General features: G+C 40.4%; 1 protein-coding gene across 1 annotated transcript in view; it reads right to left on the bottom strand.

Annotated features, from left to right (window-relative positions):
- Window positions 1–2,474: 2,474 nt before the first annotated feature.
- Window positions 2,475–12,553, bottom strand: part of LOC107749988 (bromodomain testis-specific protein-like) — a 21,336-nt gene continuing 11,257 nt past the window's right edge. Inside the window, exons 6-22 of the mRNA XM_016565233.1 lie at window positions 11,787–12,152; window positions 11,570–11,698; window positions 11,273–11,482; window positions 10,620–10,795; window positions 10,090–10,364; window positions 9,549–9,638; window positions 9,332–9,460; window positions 7,901–7,962; window positions 7,590–7,752; window positions 7,245–7,370; window positions 7,038–7,142; window positions 6,692–6,780; window positions 4,057–4,168; window positions 3,894–3,961; window positions 3,615–3,808; window positions 3,154–3,337; window positions 2,475–2,483 (exon numbers count right to left, since the gene is read on the bottom strand). Of these exons, the coding sequence (XP_016420719.1) occupies window positions 2,475–2,483; window positions 3,154–3,337; window positions 3,615–3,808; window positions 3,894–3,961; window positions 4,057–4,168; window positions 6,692–6,780; window positions 7,038–7,142; window positions 7,245–7,370; window positions 7,590–7,752; window positions 7,901–7,962; window positions 9,332–9,460; window positions 9,549–9,638; window positions 10,090–10,364; window positions 10,620–10,795; window positions 11,273–11,482; window positions 11,570–11,698; window positions 11,787–12,152 (2,487 nt within the window). The remainder of the gene's footprint in view (window positions 2,484–3,153; window positions 3,338–3,614; window positions 3,809–3,893; window positions 3,962–4,056; window positions 4,169–6,691; window positions 6,781–7,037; window positions 7,143–7,244; window positions 7,371–7,589; window positions 7,753–7,900; window positions 7,963–9,331; window positions 9,461–9,548; window positions 9,639–10,089; window positions 10,365–10,619; window positions 10,796–11,272; window positions 11,483–11,569; window positions 11,699–11,786; window positions 12,153–12,553) is intronic.

The raw sequence follows: 12,553 nt of genomic DNA, 5'->3' as shown, positions 1-12,553 counted from the left end.
TATTTAAATTTGTTTGATGATCTGAAACATTAACGTGTGACAAACATGCAAAAAAATAAGAAATCAGGAAGGGGGCCAACACTTTTTCACACCACTGTATATGATGGTGACATTCATATGTACTGTGTAACAAAAATGACCCGTTCAGCTTAATTGAAAGTGACCACAACACAGTTTACTGAAAATACTTTTATTGATTTAACTTTTAGAATGTGATTTCTTTGAAATAATGTATTGTTCTTCCACTCAATAGCATGTGACACCTCAGCATGGTGGTGTATTGAATAAAGTGCTTGTGATGAGAACTGCCACACAACCATTATAGTCAGAATTCAGTGCAGTACAATCACCAGATCACACCTTGGAATCAACACGGCTCTGGAGAACCCACTGGCTTTAGGCACAGAGAACTGCCTATCATCTCCAAGAGAGAAACTTTATGGCACTGCACTTCCAAATAGATACAAATAGAAATACAGGAAGTGCAATAACTCCTCTAAATAAGTCTGATTCTTCATAGGCGGACACTTGGGGAAAAAAAATGGCGGTCCTGTAACAAAATGCTAAATATTTATACACACATGCTTAGGTTACATTTCTGACACTACAGAAACATATATTTTTTTGATTTATATAAATTAAACGGGACAAGTTTAACGCAGTCAGCATATTTTCTGTTTAAATTGCTGCTTTACGTCAAATACATGAAATACCAGATAGTAGGATAAACAGGGACGGGGCCCTGCACAGGAATATCCCTTACAGTTCTGACAACAGCTAGCGCAAGAAGACCAGCTATGCAATATTCATACAGCAGAAGAGTCGATGGAATGTGTCAAAGAATCCGATTGCAACAATAATCAAGAAGTAAACATTCTTCAGCATTTAAAAAACAAAACACGCTAAGGAACACAAAAACTGCTGTGAAACGACAGACATGTTTCTCTTTCCAAACTGCCACAGACAATCGGCAGCGGCTGCCCTCGACTAAGGATTTTTCTGGTCGACTAGTAGTCGTTCATTTTAAGCATTAGTCGACTAATCGCACGTTTATTAATAAACCATTTAAATCATTATAATGAGCCTTTAATTGCATAGATAGCCTAATAAGCGCTCAAGCGCACGCATAAAGCCTGCCACAGCGCACCGCAGAAGCTATGATTATGAATGCGTCAAGGAAAAACAGTAAGGAGACTGCATTAACATTTTAATAATTTGATAAACTAGTGCTTTCTTTGTTTTCGGTTTAAGAGATGAAGTCGGCAACACTCACTCTTCATCTCCGTAGTGGACACGCCTGTTTGCATGTTTCATACGGATTACATGATCTGAGAATATTTGTTTTCATTTGAATTGGTTCATTTGAAAGTAGACATTTCACTCTCTCTCTCTATATAAATTTTTAATGTCTGTAAGGCAAAGATATACACACAGTTTCGTGCTCAAGTTCACAGAGACTGAGACGCCAGAAAGCGCATCCTGTTTGCTTTCATTATTTTACAAAAGCACAATGTTTTGTTGTTATTGTGAGTGCATACAAATAAACAGTTTTTACAGCAAGTTCACGGAGACCGAGACGGCAGAAAGCGCATCCTGTTTACTTTCATTATTTTACAAAAGCACAATGTTTTGTTGTTATTGTGAGTGCATACAAATAAACAGTTTTTACAGATTTGAAAGATGTATTACTCTTATCCGTGTGACCAAAAATGACAGAGTAGCCTATTTTAGGAATACGTGATCGCACCGGCGCCTCCATCTGTCCTGCAGTGAGAGCTACTGTTCAGCTTACACTGGTAAGAATAATAACAGTAACAATGTTTACTGTTGTTATTAATAAAACCACAATGTATATTATTTGTTATTAATGCTAATAAACAGCATAACATGCCAGAAAGCGCATCCTGTTTGCTTTCATTATTTTACAAAAGCACAATGTTTTGTTGTTATTGTGTGTGCATAATTTTTACAGATTTGAAAGATGTATTACTCTTATCCGTGTGACCAAAAATGACAGAGTAGCCTATTTTAGGAATACGTGATCGCACCGGCGCCTCCATCTGTCCTGCAGTGAGAGCTACTGTTCAGCTTACACTCTCCGCACAGACACTTGAACAGCACACATTTCTCTAGGTTAACATTAGATTGAGCGGCCATGTAAAGTTGCTAATACTTACACATTTCAGATGATAAGCCATATTTGAGGTCAATGAATGATAGGCGAGCGTTTGCCCGGTGTATAGGTCCTACTGTATTACCATAGACTAGCCGTTAGCGATCTGTTGGTCATGAACTGCGTGACTTCGCCTGTGGATCTTTTTATTTATTTTCTGCGACTAGGCGACTAATGAAATTTTGGTCGACTAAGCCTCTTCTGGTCGACTAACGATTAGTCGACTATTAGGGGGCAGCCCTAATAATTATTTAATAAAAATAAGTAACAATGTATGTGGTTATTATAAATCTAGAAGAACTTACAGAACCTAATTGGATAAACAGTTTTTAAATGCATTGGGATTGTTCACCCAAAGCATGTAAATGAAAATTCTGTCAATTACTCACCCTCATCGTTCCAAACCTGTAACATCTTCAGAACACAAATTTAGATATTGACCCTGCAAAGACAGCAACGGAACTACCACGTTCAAGGCCCAGAAAGGACATAAAAATAGTCCATGTGACAGTGGTTCAACTGTAATGTTACGAAGCTATGAGAATACTTTTTGTGCATAAAGGAAAAAATAACGACTTTATTCAACAATTTCTTCTCATCCACCAGTCTTCGACACGCATTCATGAGAGTCCCACGGCGCAAGTCATTATTTTAGTTTTCTTTGCGTACAAAAAGTATTCTCGTAGCTTCATAAAATAACGGTTAAACCACTGATGTCACACGGACTATTTTAACATTGTCCTTACTACCTTTCTGGGTCTTGAACGTGTCAGTTGCGTTGCTGTCTATGCAGGGTCAGAAAGTTTGGGATTTCATCAAAAAAATCTTAATTTGTGTTTGGAAGATGAACGAAGGTCTTACGGGTTTGGAACGACATGAGGGTGAGAAATGACAGAATTTTCATTTTTGGGTGAACTATCCCTTTAAATATCAACATTTTGAAGTTACTTTCTACAATACTTGGTGTGCAAAGTACTTACAGCCTCTCTCCTGCGGCGCTCCTGCTCTCTCTTGCGGGCCATCTCTCGTTCTCTGTCTACAGAGCTCTGTGGAAGAGAGGAGGGCTCAGGGGATTTGGGGGTATCCAAGATGGCTGCAATCAGAGGCAGCTCTGCTGACTCCAGCGGGCAGTCTAGCTTGGTTATTTGAAGCTGCTGCGTCAGACTAGAAATCATTAAAAGGCCACACTGTTAGCTAGATCAGCGAGCACAGTTGTATAATAATCAAATGTGGGCAATGGGGATATGACTGCAAATTAATAACAGAATAGAAACTTAGAATGCATTTGTCAAACTCGCTAGGTTTTGAAACCGAGCCATGGGAAGCTGTGGTCAGCTGGAATCATGTCTCCAGCCATGCAGAGATTGAAACTCCTCCAAAATGAAACTTACATAACACAGCTTTATACACTGTTGCCTTAAAAATAAGATTCTGTTTATACCCGCTTTTGTCTGTGCTGCTCTTCTCTCGACCAGCTTCCATCTGCAGTTTACGAGCTCTCTCTCGTTCCTCTTTCTCCATGGCAACTTTGCGAAACTGCTGGAAACTTTCCTTGGATGATTTGATTGGGCAAGGAGTTTGAGTAGCCATCTTCCCCAAGCTTGTCCAGGAGTCAGCATGCTTTAGGACAATATCCTTAAACACACGTGAACAGGTCCAGGTTATCGGAGAGAACATCAAAGAGTGCATTTTCCATTTCCTACCCATAAAGCATTGGTACCTTTTTAGGCAGGTTGGATTTGGCATCTTGAATAGGCTTGCATAGCTCACTGCCATCGTACTTAGCTCCTAGAAAACGTGAAGAATCCATTTCAAGAAAATTTCAAGAAACCATTGAGAAAAAGGAGAGGACTCCAGAGGAAAACGGCAGGAGAAATGCTGACCGTGCATTTTGTGCAGCTGAACGGAGGGCTCTTCCAGTGTCTCTGGGCAGCTCTGCTCATCCCTCATGTTGGTTAATGGACTCTCATGCAGAGGTGACAACAATTTACATTGCTGCAGAGAGAAAGCAAGTACAAAAAGTGATTTGTGTGTCACCAACAGCAACCAGGCCGAACACCATCCATCTGGATCCAAACCCTGAACTTTATATTATTTTTTTAAGGAGTTTAACAAACAAGAAGTTAACATTGAGTGAGTTTAGACACAATATTGTCTTTTTTTCCGTTTCTTCAATGAAAACCGTTCCACAAAAAAAGGTGAAGAAGAACAAATGTGCATCTCGAAGCAACACTGCAGTGTTTAGTTGTTGAATGAATGTTTTGAAGGAATCATTTGATTCAATGATGCATCCATAAAGACAGGCACTTGCTTTGTTTCTAAATGAATCAGCTTTTGTCTGTGCTGGTCTTCTCCGATCAGCTGCCACCTGCAGTTTACAAGCTCTCTCTCATTCCTCTTTCTCCATGGAGAAGTTGACCCATTATGATCAGTGATGCCACCCACACTGGATGTTGCGTGGCGTGAAAAATCCCCGACAGTAAACAGATGCCTCGTTCTATTTATGATGTACTCACACAAAGTTTAAATGATTTGCAACGGTCGCTTTGTCACGTTCGGTTTAGACACAATGAGTCAGTCTGCAGATTTGAGTTGACAGATTTCATCAGGGTTGCCAGGTTTTCACAACAAAACCCGCCTAATTGCTACTCAAAACTAGTCCAATTGCATTTCGAGGGGGGTTCCCCGGTAAAAATCACATTCTGGGGGGTAAAATACACGTTTATTTGATGGGGTTCCCCTGGTAAAATTCACATATTGGGGGCTAAATATTACGGTCAAGGATGCAAACTCATCATAGGAGAAAAAGGTGACAAAGACACGCATGACTCAGTTGTCGTCCACTACACGAGATGAAAAGATTGAATTTTGTGTCCCGATGACCATTGCTGTTTATGAATCCCCACAACACCTTACGTTAGGGGAGCTCCGATTGATCAGCTACCGATCATTACGGCTGATAATCACGTTGGGATGATTGATCGGCGGTCTCTAAAAAGGCCGATCTCAAAAAAACGATCTCAAGCTGATGACGCTGCCATGAGAGGTTTGGCATGACATGCAGCGGCACCGTCTCAGTCTCTGTCCGGCGCGGGTGAAAATTATAATGCTGAAAGTGAGGTACTCACCTTCATATTTCTTCATTAGATAACTTATAAAGTAATTTGAAAACATTGTGCGAGACGTAATTTCACAAACAGCGAGAGTGAATGACCCGAGGCAGTGTCACATAGTCACTAAAGTTGATAAATTGCATTACTTTTTAATTCTTGCCAGTGTTTAACCATTCAGTGCTCGAGCGCTCTCCTGGAGACCGTGCGCTCATGCACACTCGCACTCGCAGTGCACACACATAATGCCAGGTTCACATTACTCCCTTTGCAGTGCTATGTCAACGGATTAATAAAGCGCGCACACTGCACACCGTTGCTGTCCGGCAGTGCGTTTCACGTGCAGTGCGTCTGCAGCAGTACAGAGATGGTTTCCGCACGGAGTCTATTTTTGCTGTGCTGCAAGCGCTGAATTAAAGTAACGTGCAGTGTGAATGCTTTAATCCGTTAACATGAGCGCGGAAAAAATACGCACCACATACCACACACTGCAAACAGTAATGTGAACCTGGCATTATGTGTGAGTGCTGCAAGTGTGCATGAGCGCACGGTCTACAGGAAAGCGCCCGAGCGCTGAATGGTTAAACACTGGCAAGAATTAAAAAGTAAATGAAATTCAGGCCCTGAATAAATGTCTAAAAATCCTGATTGGAGTATCACTATAAATAGTTATAAATGATAAAAAGAAGGCTTTAAAAAGATCGTTATCGGTGATCGTTATCGGCAGATACTGCTTTCTGTGATCGGCGATCGGCCTCAAAAATCCTGATCGGAGCACCCCAACCTTACATCAAGCAGATCGTGCCAAAATCGTGCTAAAATCACAGTTTGAACTGGGCTTTAGTGATATATAGTGCTAGTTTATCAGGAAGTGACGATTTTGTTCTCTTTGACACATTGGATGGAAACGGCGCTTTATTCGTAAATGTATTATGTGATATTCCAGTTTTCCGCATAAGTTAAATTTGAATCTTTGGATGAAAAGTCTCCATCCAGTCGGAGGATATCAAACCTGTTTGATATGTTGAGCTGATTTTAGAACACATATCGTTTTTTCACACCTCCTAGGAACAAGTTACACGTTTTCCTCGTGAGTTTGTGATCAGAACAAATTTAACGTCTGGTAGTGTAATCCTCAGTTGTTTAGTGTATAATGGCCAGTTTTTCCTATGTGACTGAGTACAAAGTCAGTAAGAGTATGATGCCTAGTTTTTAAAACCGGTTCAAATTTTAATTTTGTAGTGTATTACAGCCTTAAATTGTGTAGTGTACTTTTAAGAAAGTGTTTGCAACAAACTATTCTAACAATCTATTTTAACTGACAACTTAATGGAATAAATTGAACAAGTTAGTCGTTTTGTATAGTTTTTCTCCATACAAAGACAAGTTTAGCAGAAATATAAATTACCTCAAACTGAGAGCTGGAGGTAGGCTGGCATCCTGTGACAGGCATGGCTGCAGGAGGTGAGGTCAGTGGTGACAGAAGAGGAGGAACACCTGCAAGATTGAGGGGAGGAAGAGAAAGAGAGATGGAGTTTACTTTGAATTGGTATCCTGTTTTACACAAGCATTAAAGCAGCACTATAAATGAGAGACAGCAATGACATGCAACTAACTCAAAACAAACCACCAGTTATGATGAACATACAATGTCAACCAACAATGGAAGGGAAAAGTTGCAGATGCACAATGTTAACAGAGCGAGGAACGGAGATCAGCGGGCGGCGGAGGTGACGCATCAAGCGACCTCTTACCTTCCTGCTCAGATTTAAGTGGAGGCTTCTCTGCAGCAGCAGGTGATGGGGGGCCAACCTGAGAGACCTGCAGGTCGAGTGAAGGACTACGGGGGAACGACGAGTCTGAAAGGAGTGAGGTTGGTGTGTGTGGGGAATTCGACCAGTGGGAAGATTTGAGTGGGGTGTTTGTGTTGTCTTTATAGGGGGAGGTGGCAGAAGTGTTACATAAAGGGTTGATGGCCTGGTCTGGAGGTAGGCTGAGCGGTAAAGGGGCAGTCCAGGTTTTACGAGGTAGTGGGGCAGCTTTGCCACTAGGTCTGGATGGCTGAGGAGGCAGCCGGCTGTGTAATGCTGTTGCAGGAGGAGGGTAGAGGGATGGAAAGAAAAGTGTTCAGGTGACAAATCAAAGCTGCCAACAACTATCTGTTCTCCAAATGCAGATTTTTAACGAGTAATAAAAAAAATCATTTTCATTTTTGGAGGTCATTTCATTTGTTTTGTACATCATGATGTGGCCACAGAAAACACATCAACGTGAACAAAAGTATGAACAATGGCACCGAGCCTAACCTGGGATTGCCATGATGATGTCCTCGGCAGGATGCCTTGCTTGTTGTGACGCAAACAGGTCTTTGGAGTCTGCCTCTGAGACTAGTGATGCTGGACGAGACTGGCACGTTATGACTGAGGCAGAAGAAGAGCCCTTTACCTCAGCAACGGCCTGCCGCGATGCCTGTTTGGGGAGGGGGACAAGGGGGCAATATTTCACTCAGGAAAAATCTGGCACTACATGAAGTGAAATGCTCCATGTGCCAAATATTAAAGGAGTGGGAATAGGCCAGTTAATACTGTTGTCTCTTATTGGCTTGTGTGATTTTTACCTTGTTTTTAATTTTGTGGGCATGGCCATGGGCTTTGCTTTGCTTCCTCTTAGCTTTCTGTTCTGTAAGACATGCACAATGCACACTGAGGTCATTTCACTTCAGTCATGACTGCGGGAAAGGCCAACTCCATCTCAAGGGCATTCCTGCTGGTTTACTCAGTTTATATTTTATTACTGGAGTTCAGATAAACTGTGTATGTAATTTAAGTACTATAAAGTGTCAGAATCACTGTAAAAAAAAAAAAAAAAAAAGAAATTCTAATTTCATTACAAGTGGTCAATTTTTTTCCCAAAGTAGTGTGCACAACTTGTGAAAGTGTTTTGTGACGCGAGTAAACAATGTGAATAATAAAGAGAAAAATGATGTGAAATGACAAAGCAAAGCGAAAGAAAACACAACACTTATCTTAACATACAACAGTTGTCTATGAAAATGTGTTTTATTCAAATCTCTGGGTGTTAAACACCAAGCTCAATGGGTAAGCTTTATACCCGTTTAGGTAAATAAAATTCACACATCTACAAAATATGCAACAGACTTTAAGCAGGACAAGTGGTTGCCTCTTATGACAGATTGTTTTGGTCCTACCTTCTATGTTCCAACTATAGTTTACAATCCAAGTACCTCACATACAACATATCGATGTATGCTTTTACAATCTATTGTAGATTACCATTACATATACATCTCTGCATAACCTCAAACAAGTACAAAAGGTGAAATTACAATGTAATGCAACAGGGGAACCACATAGTAATGATTCAAAGCAGCAGTTTAAAACGGACCAGCTGTAACTCTTAACAGGGACAATAGCATATGACCCATAAACTGCTGTGCTCTCAGGTATGTTTGGAGAAGGTCCAAATTGGAAACTGGCATTTCTTCTAAGCCCTTACCACTATTTTTAACTGGAAAGTGCTGTGAGTGTGAGTGTATAAAACAAAGAAAACCCCATACCAAGAGCCAGCTGGTCTTAAACTTGTCTTAAACTACAGCAACAACAAAGTGATTGTGATGAAACAAGAACAAAATATCAAACATTGGAAAACAACAAATAGATAATAGCATCCAACAAAAACTTCAGAAAAAGTGTGAGAGAGAAAAGGAGACAACTTATTATTTTACTAATTTAGAGCCAAAAGTGCACAATTTTCTTTATATTACAAAAATGATAAAAGACAAAAAGTGAACACAAAAAAGGAACAAACTCCATTTTTAATTGGGAAAATAAAAGTTGAACTGTGTCCAGAAGGTGTTAAGATGAAATAAGTGAAATTTTATAATGCTGGGGACGTGTCCGGGTAAGCTTTACAATTTTTGGTTTGATTTCTGCATCAGTGACCAGATTGATAGCAGGGGGGACAGACTGGCCTGAGACACAGTGAGTTAATAATAAAAGGGTTGGTGGGTAGGTGTGAAGCAGCTAACCTGAATCAGAGTCACAGCTATCAGAGGAGCTAGAGTCACTACTACTGCTGTCAGAGCTGGATGAGCTGCTGCTGCTGTCACTCAGACGAGACGGACGGCTCATGTCTTTAAACTCCCCTTCCGCTTCAACTGCACACAGAAGGGGAAACATATAGGTTTATACTGCATTTATATGACTACATAAAAAAAGAATGAACAAATAAATACCTATACTTACTTTTGGCCTTTTTATTATTTGATTCTCCATGTGTGTGTTGCAGCTCTTTGTCCATTTCCTTGATTTTAGACTTCTTCTGGAGCTTCTTTTCTAATAATGTAAAACGATCACAATAAATATAAGATACAAATTCTCCTTTTACACACCAATTTTGTAAGAGTTGTCGAGTATGTATCCAGTTTTTTTTTTTTAGATGATGGCAATTTTAAGCACTAATCGTGTTTAAGTTCTAAATAAATAATAAAAAAATAATATTTAATTAGTCTTTTAGGTAAAGCATACACATGAAAAAAAGAAAGAAAGAAAAAACCTTTATGAACACTTTCACAGTGAAGCAAAAATAATGTACTGCTATACTGCGGGTATTAAATTTTTTCCAGATAATGATGAAGTGTCCCCTGACTTGGCATATGTAGTTGTAGTATGAAAAACATATGCAAATATTTCAGATTTGCATGCCATTCAGTTGTATTACACAGGGTGTGAAAAGCTTTTAGTACTATCTTTCATATATATATATATATATATATAATGTACTTACTCTCAGTTTCTTTCAGTTTCTTTTGGAGGCAAGCGACAACATAGCACTCGAGAGCTCGAAGAGTTGAAGGTTTGAGAGTCTCAAAGTCGATCTCGATCTCCTCAGGGTCTGTGTCCCTGAGCAAGGGTTCTCGCGCCTTGATGATGTTCACTACTTTGCCAAGCTTGTCTCCAGGAAGCTTGTTAATGTCCAAACTCAGTTGCCGTTTCTCCTCATAAGACATGGGTAATGTATTCATCTCTTCCTCGGAGTCATATGCTCTGCTCTCCTTCCGCCTGAGAACAAAGTTGACGGAATTTTGATTTCTTTGAGAATTTGTCTTGACATAAAACATAAAATTCATTAGCCGCTGCAGGGAAATAACGAAAAAAATAACAAAGTCCAGTAAATGGTAAACGTGTTGGTACTACAAACCAGTGTGTGCATAATTAATATAGGGCTAGTACATTAAAATAACCTGACACACCAGTTTGCAATATCAGGCAGAAATGGGCATGATGTGCACCCACAAGCACCACACATTTTCTTACCCTGATGCCTTGCTGTTAGACCTCTTCTGTATTTTTGCCGGTTTCTTCATTTCTTCACCTTTTCGCTTACTGGACTCTCTCTCTTTCTTCCTCTTCTTCTTGGACTTTTCCCTTTTCTTTGGTTTCAAGAGAGGTGTCTGGGTCAGCAACTGCAGCTGCTCTCGTACTGCTTTCAGCTGGTGAGTAAAGACAGAAATGACATTATATAAGGGCACACATATAAATACTGTCAATCTATAGTTCAAAACTTAGCAAGCTATTTTTTCCACTGCCTACTGTACAAATGGGCAGCATCCAAACCCTCACAGCAGGCTGATTTTGAATGCTCATACTGACATAGAAGATTCGACTTAGCAACATGCTTAAGCACATCACCTATTAAGTTTACAGCACAACACTATAATAACACAACATTGTAATTGCACAGACTTAAAAGTCCTCCCAAGTATGTTAATAAAAGAGACCTCTCTCACTTCTTGGCAAAGAACATTCTGGAATTGTTTCCACTGCAAAGAATACATGCAATACTGCCATAAAATTTGCTGAAGGAGGCAGAGTCACCACATTGGGCGTGACTATGATGTTGTGACGGTTTTGGAACAGAGGATGTGTGTATGTTTGAGGGGACTCAAAAGTCTATATACAAGTCTTACCTGTTCCTCCAGGCTGGCAAGCCTCTGCACTCTCTCCTCTTCATCTTCTGTGTCTGAGGAGTTTTCTGATGGAGACGATGATTCGCTGTCACTGCTCTCAGAGCTGGACGGACTGTGTGCTCTCTCCTTCCTTACTCTGTTCTGACTAGAGGATGGTGCTGAATTCCTCGGCTCGTCAGGAATCTTGGAGAAGCGAAACTCAAAAACATCCTGGGTAAAAAATATTCCGCATTTACCCATAGGAAAATAAGACAAACAATGGATTTTAAAAGATGATCAAACCACCTAAAGACACACCTGAAGTTTTCTTGCCATGGCCACTACCTCATGGCCGGGTGGATTGTATTTGTAGCAGTTTGAGAACATGAGCCGCACATCTGAAGCGAATTGCAATGCATCGGTGTACTCACGAGCTTCTATCTTGTTCTATTAGAAAAAAATAAGCCCATTACATACAAAACAATAACAGTGAGCAAAGCTTATCCAGTAATATTAACACAACCATGGTACTCACTTTGATGGTACTCATATCCATAGGTTGGTGAATGATTTCATGATAATCAAGAAGGCCCAGTGCCTTAGCATCTACAGGCTTATAAAAGGGCCAGGCGTAAGCAGAATGCTTTTTGGCAAACATCTCTTTCAGGATGGCATTGCAGTATTTGAGTCTCTCTGAGAGTTTGGTCCTTCTGCCCACCTGATGTTGTGGTGGTGACTCAGGAAGGTCTTTACAGGGAGGTTTGATGGGTCGGCCGCTGCCTCGCCTGGAGAATAACTTAAGGACTTTTGGTTCTGTTACACAAGGGGACGACTCACAACTGGTGATGGAAGAGGCAGAAGGGGTCGTAGTATCTGCTTTTCTTTTCACACCATTTTTCAACTGAAAGAAAAGGTACATGCAGATTACAGTTAACTATAAAAAAATATATGCAATCCATGTTTTCCCCGTACTATTCCACCTTTAGAAAATACTATTTCCATAATTCAGTATGAGACAACTAAACAGCCCTTATCTTTGTCAAAGAGGCAAAACTACACTAATTAATCCATGGCAAACACTAGGGCCCAATCCCAATTCTATTTTATACCCCTTCCCCTACCCCTCCGCCTACCCCTTGTACCTTGAAACAGAGTGTCAAGGGGTAGGGGTGAAAATATTCCCCTAAGAATTGGGACACCACTACTATGCCGTCACACGTCGTCTAGCTCCTACAATACACACACCTATACTGATGTGCGGGTGTGCATTAGAGCCTTTAATTACCGTTCTATATTAATGCG

The sequence above is a fragment of the Sinocyclocheilus rhinocerous genome, unplaced genomic scaffold (genome assembly GCF_001515625.1).
Source record: "Sinocyclocheilus rhinocerous isolate Xijiao unplaced genomic scaffold, SAMN03320098_v1.1 scaffold212, whole genome shotgun sequence".
Lineage (NCBI taxonomy): Eukaryota > Metazoa > Chordata > Actinopteri > Cypriniformes > Cyprinidae > Sinocyclocheilus > Sinocyclocheilus rhinocerous.
The sequence above is the reverse complement of the archived record's forward strand: the minus strand, read 5'-3'. Positions and strand labels throughout refer to the sequence as shown.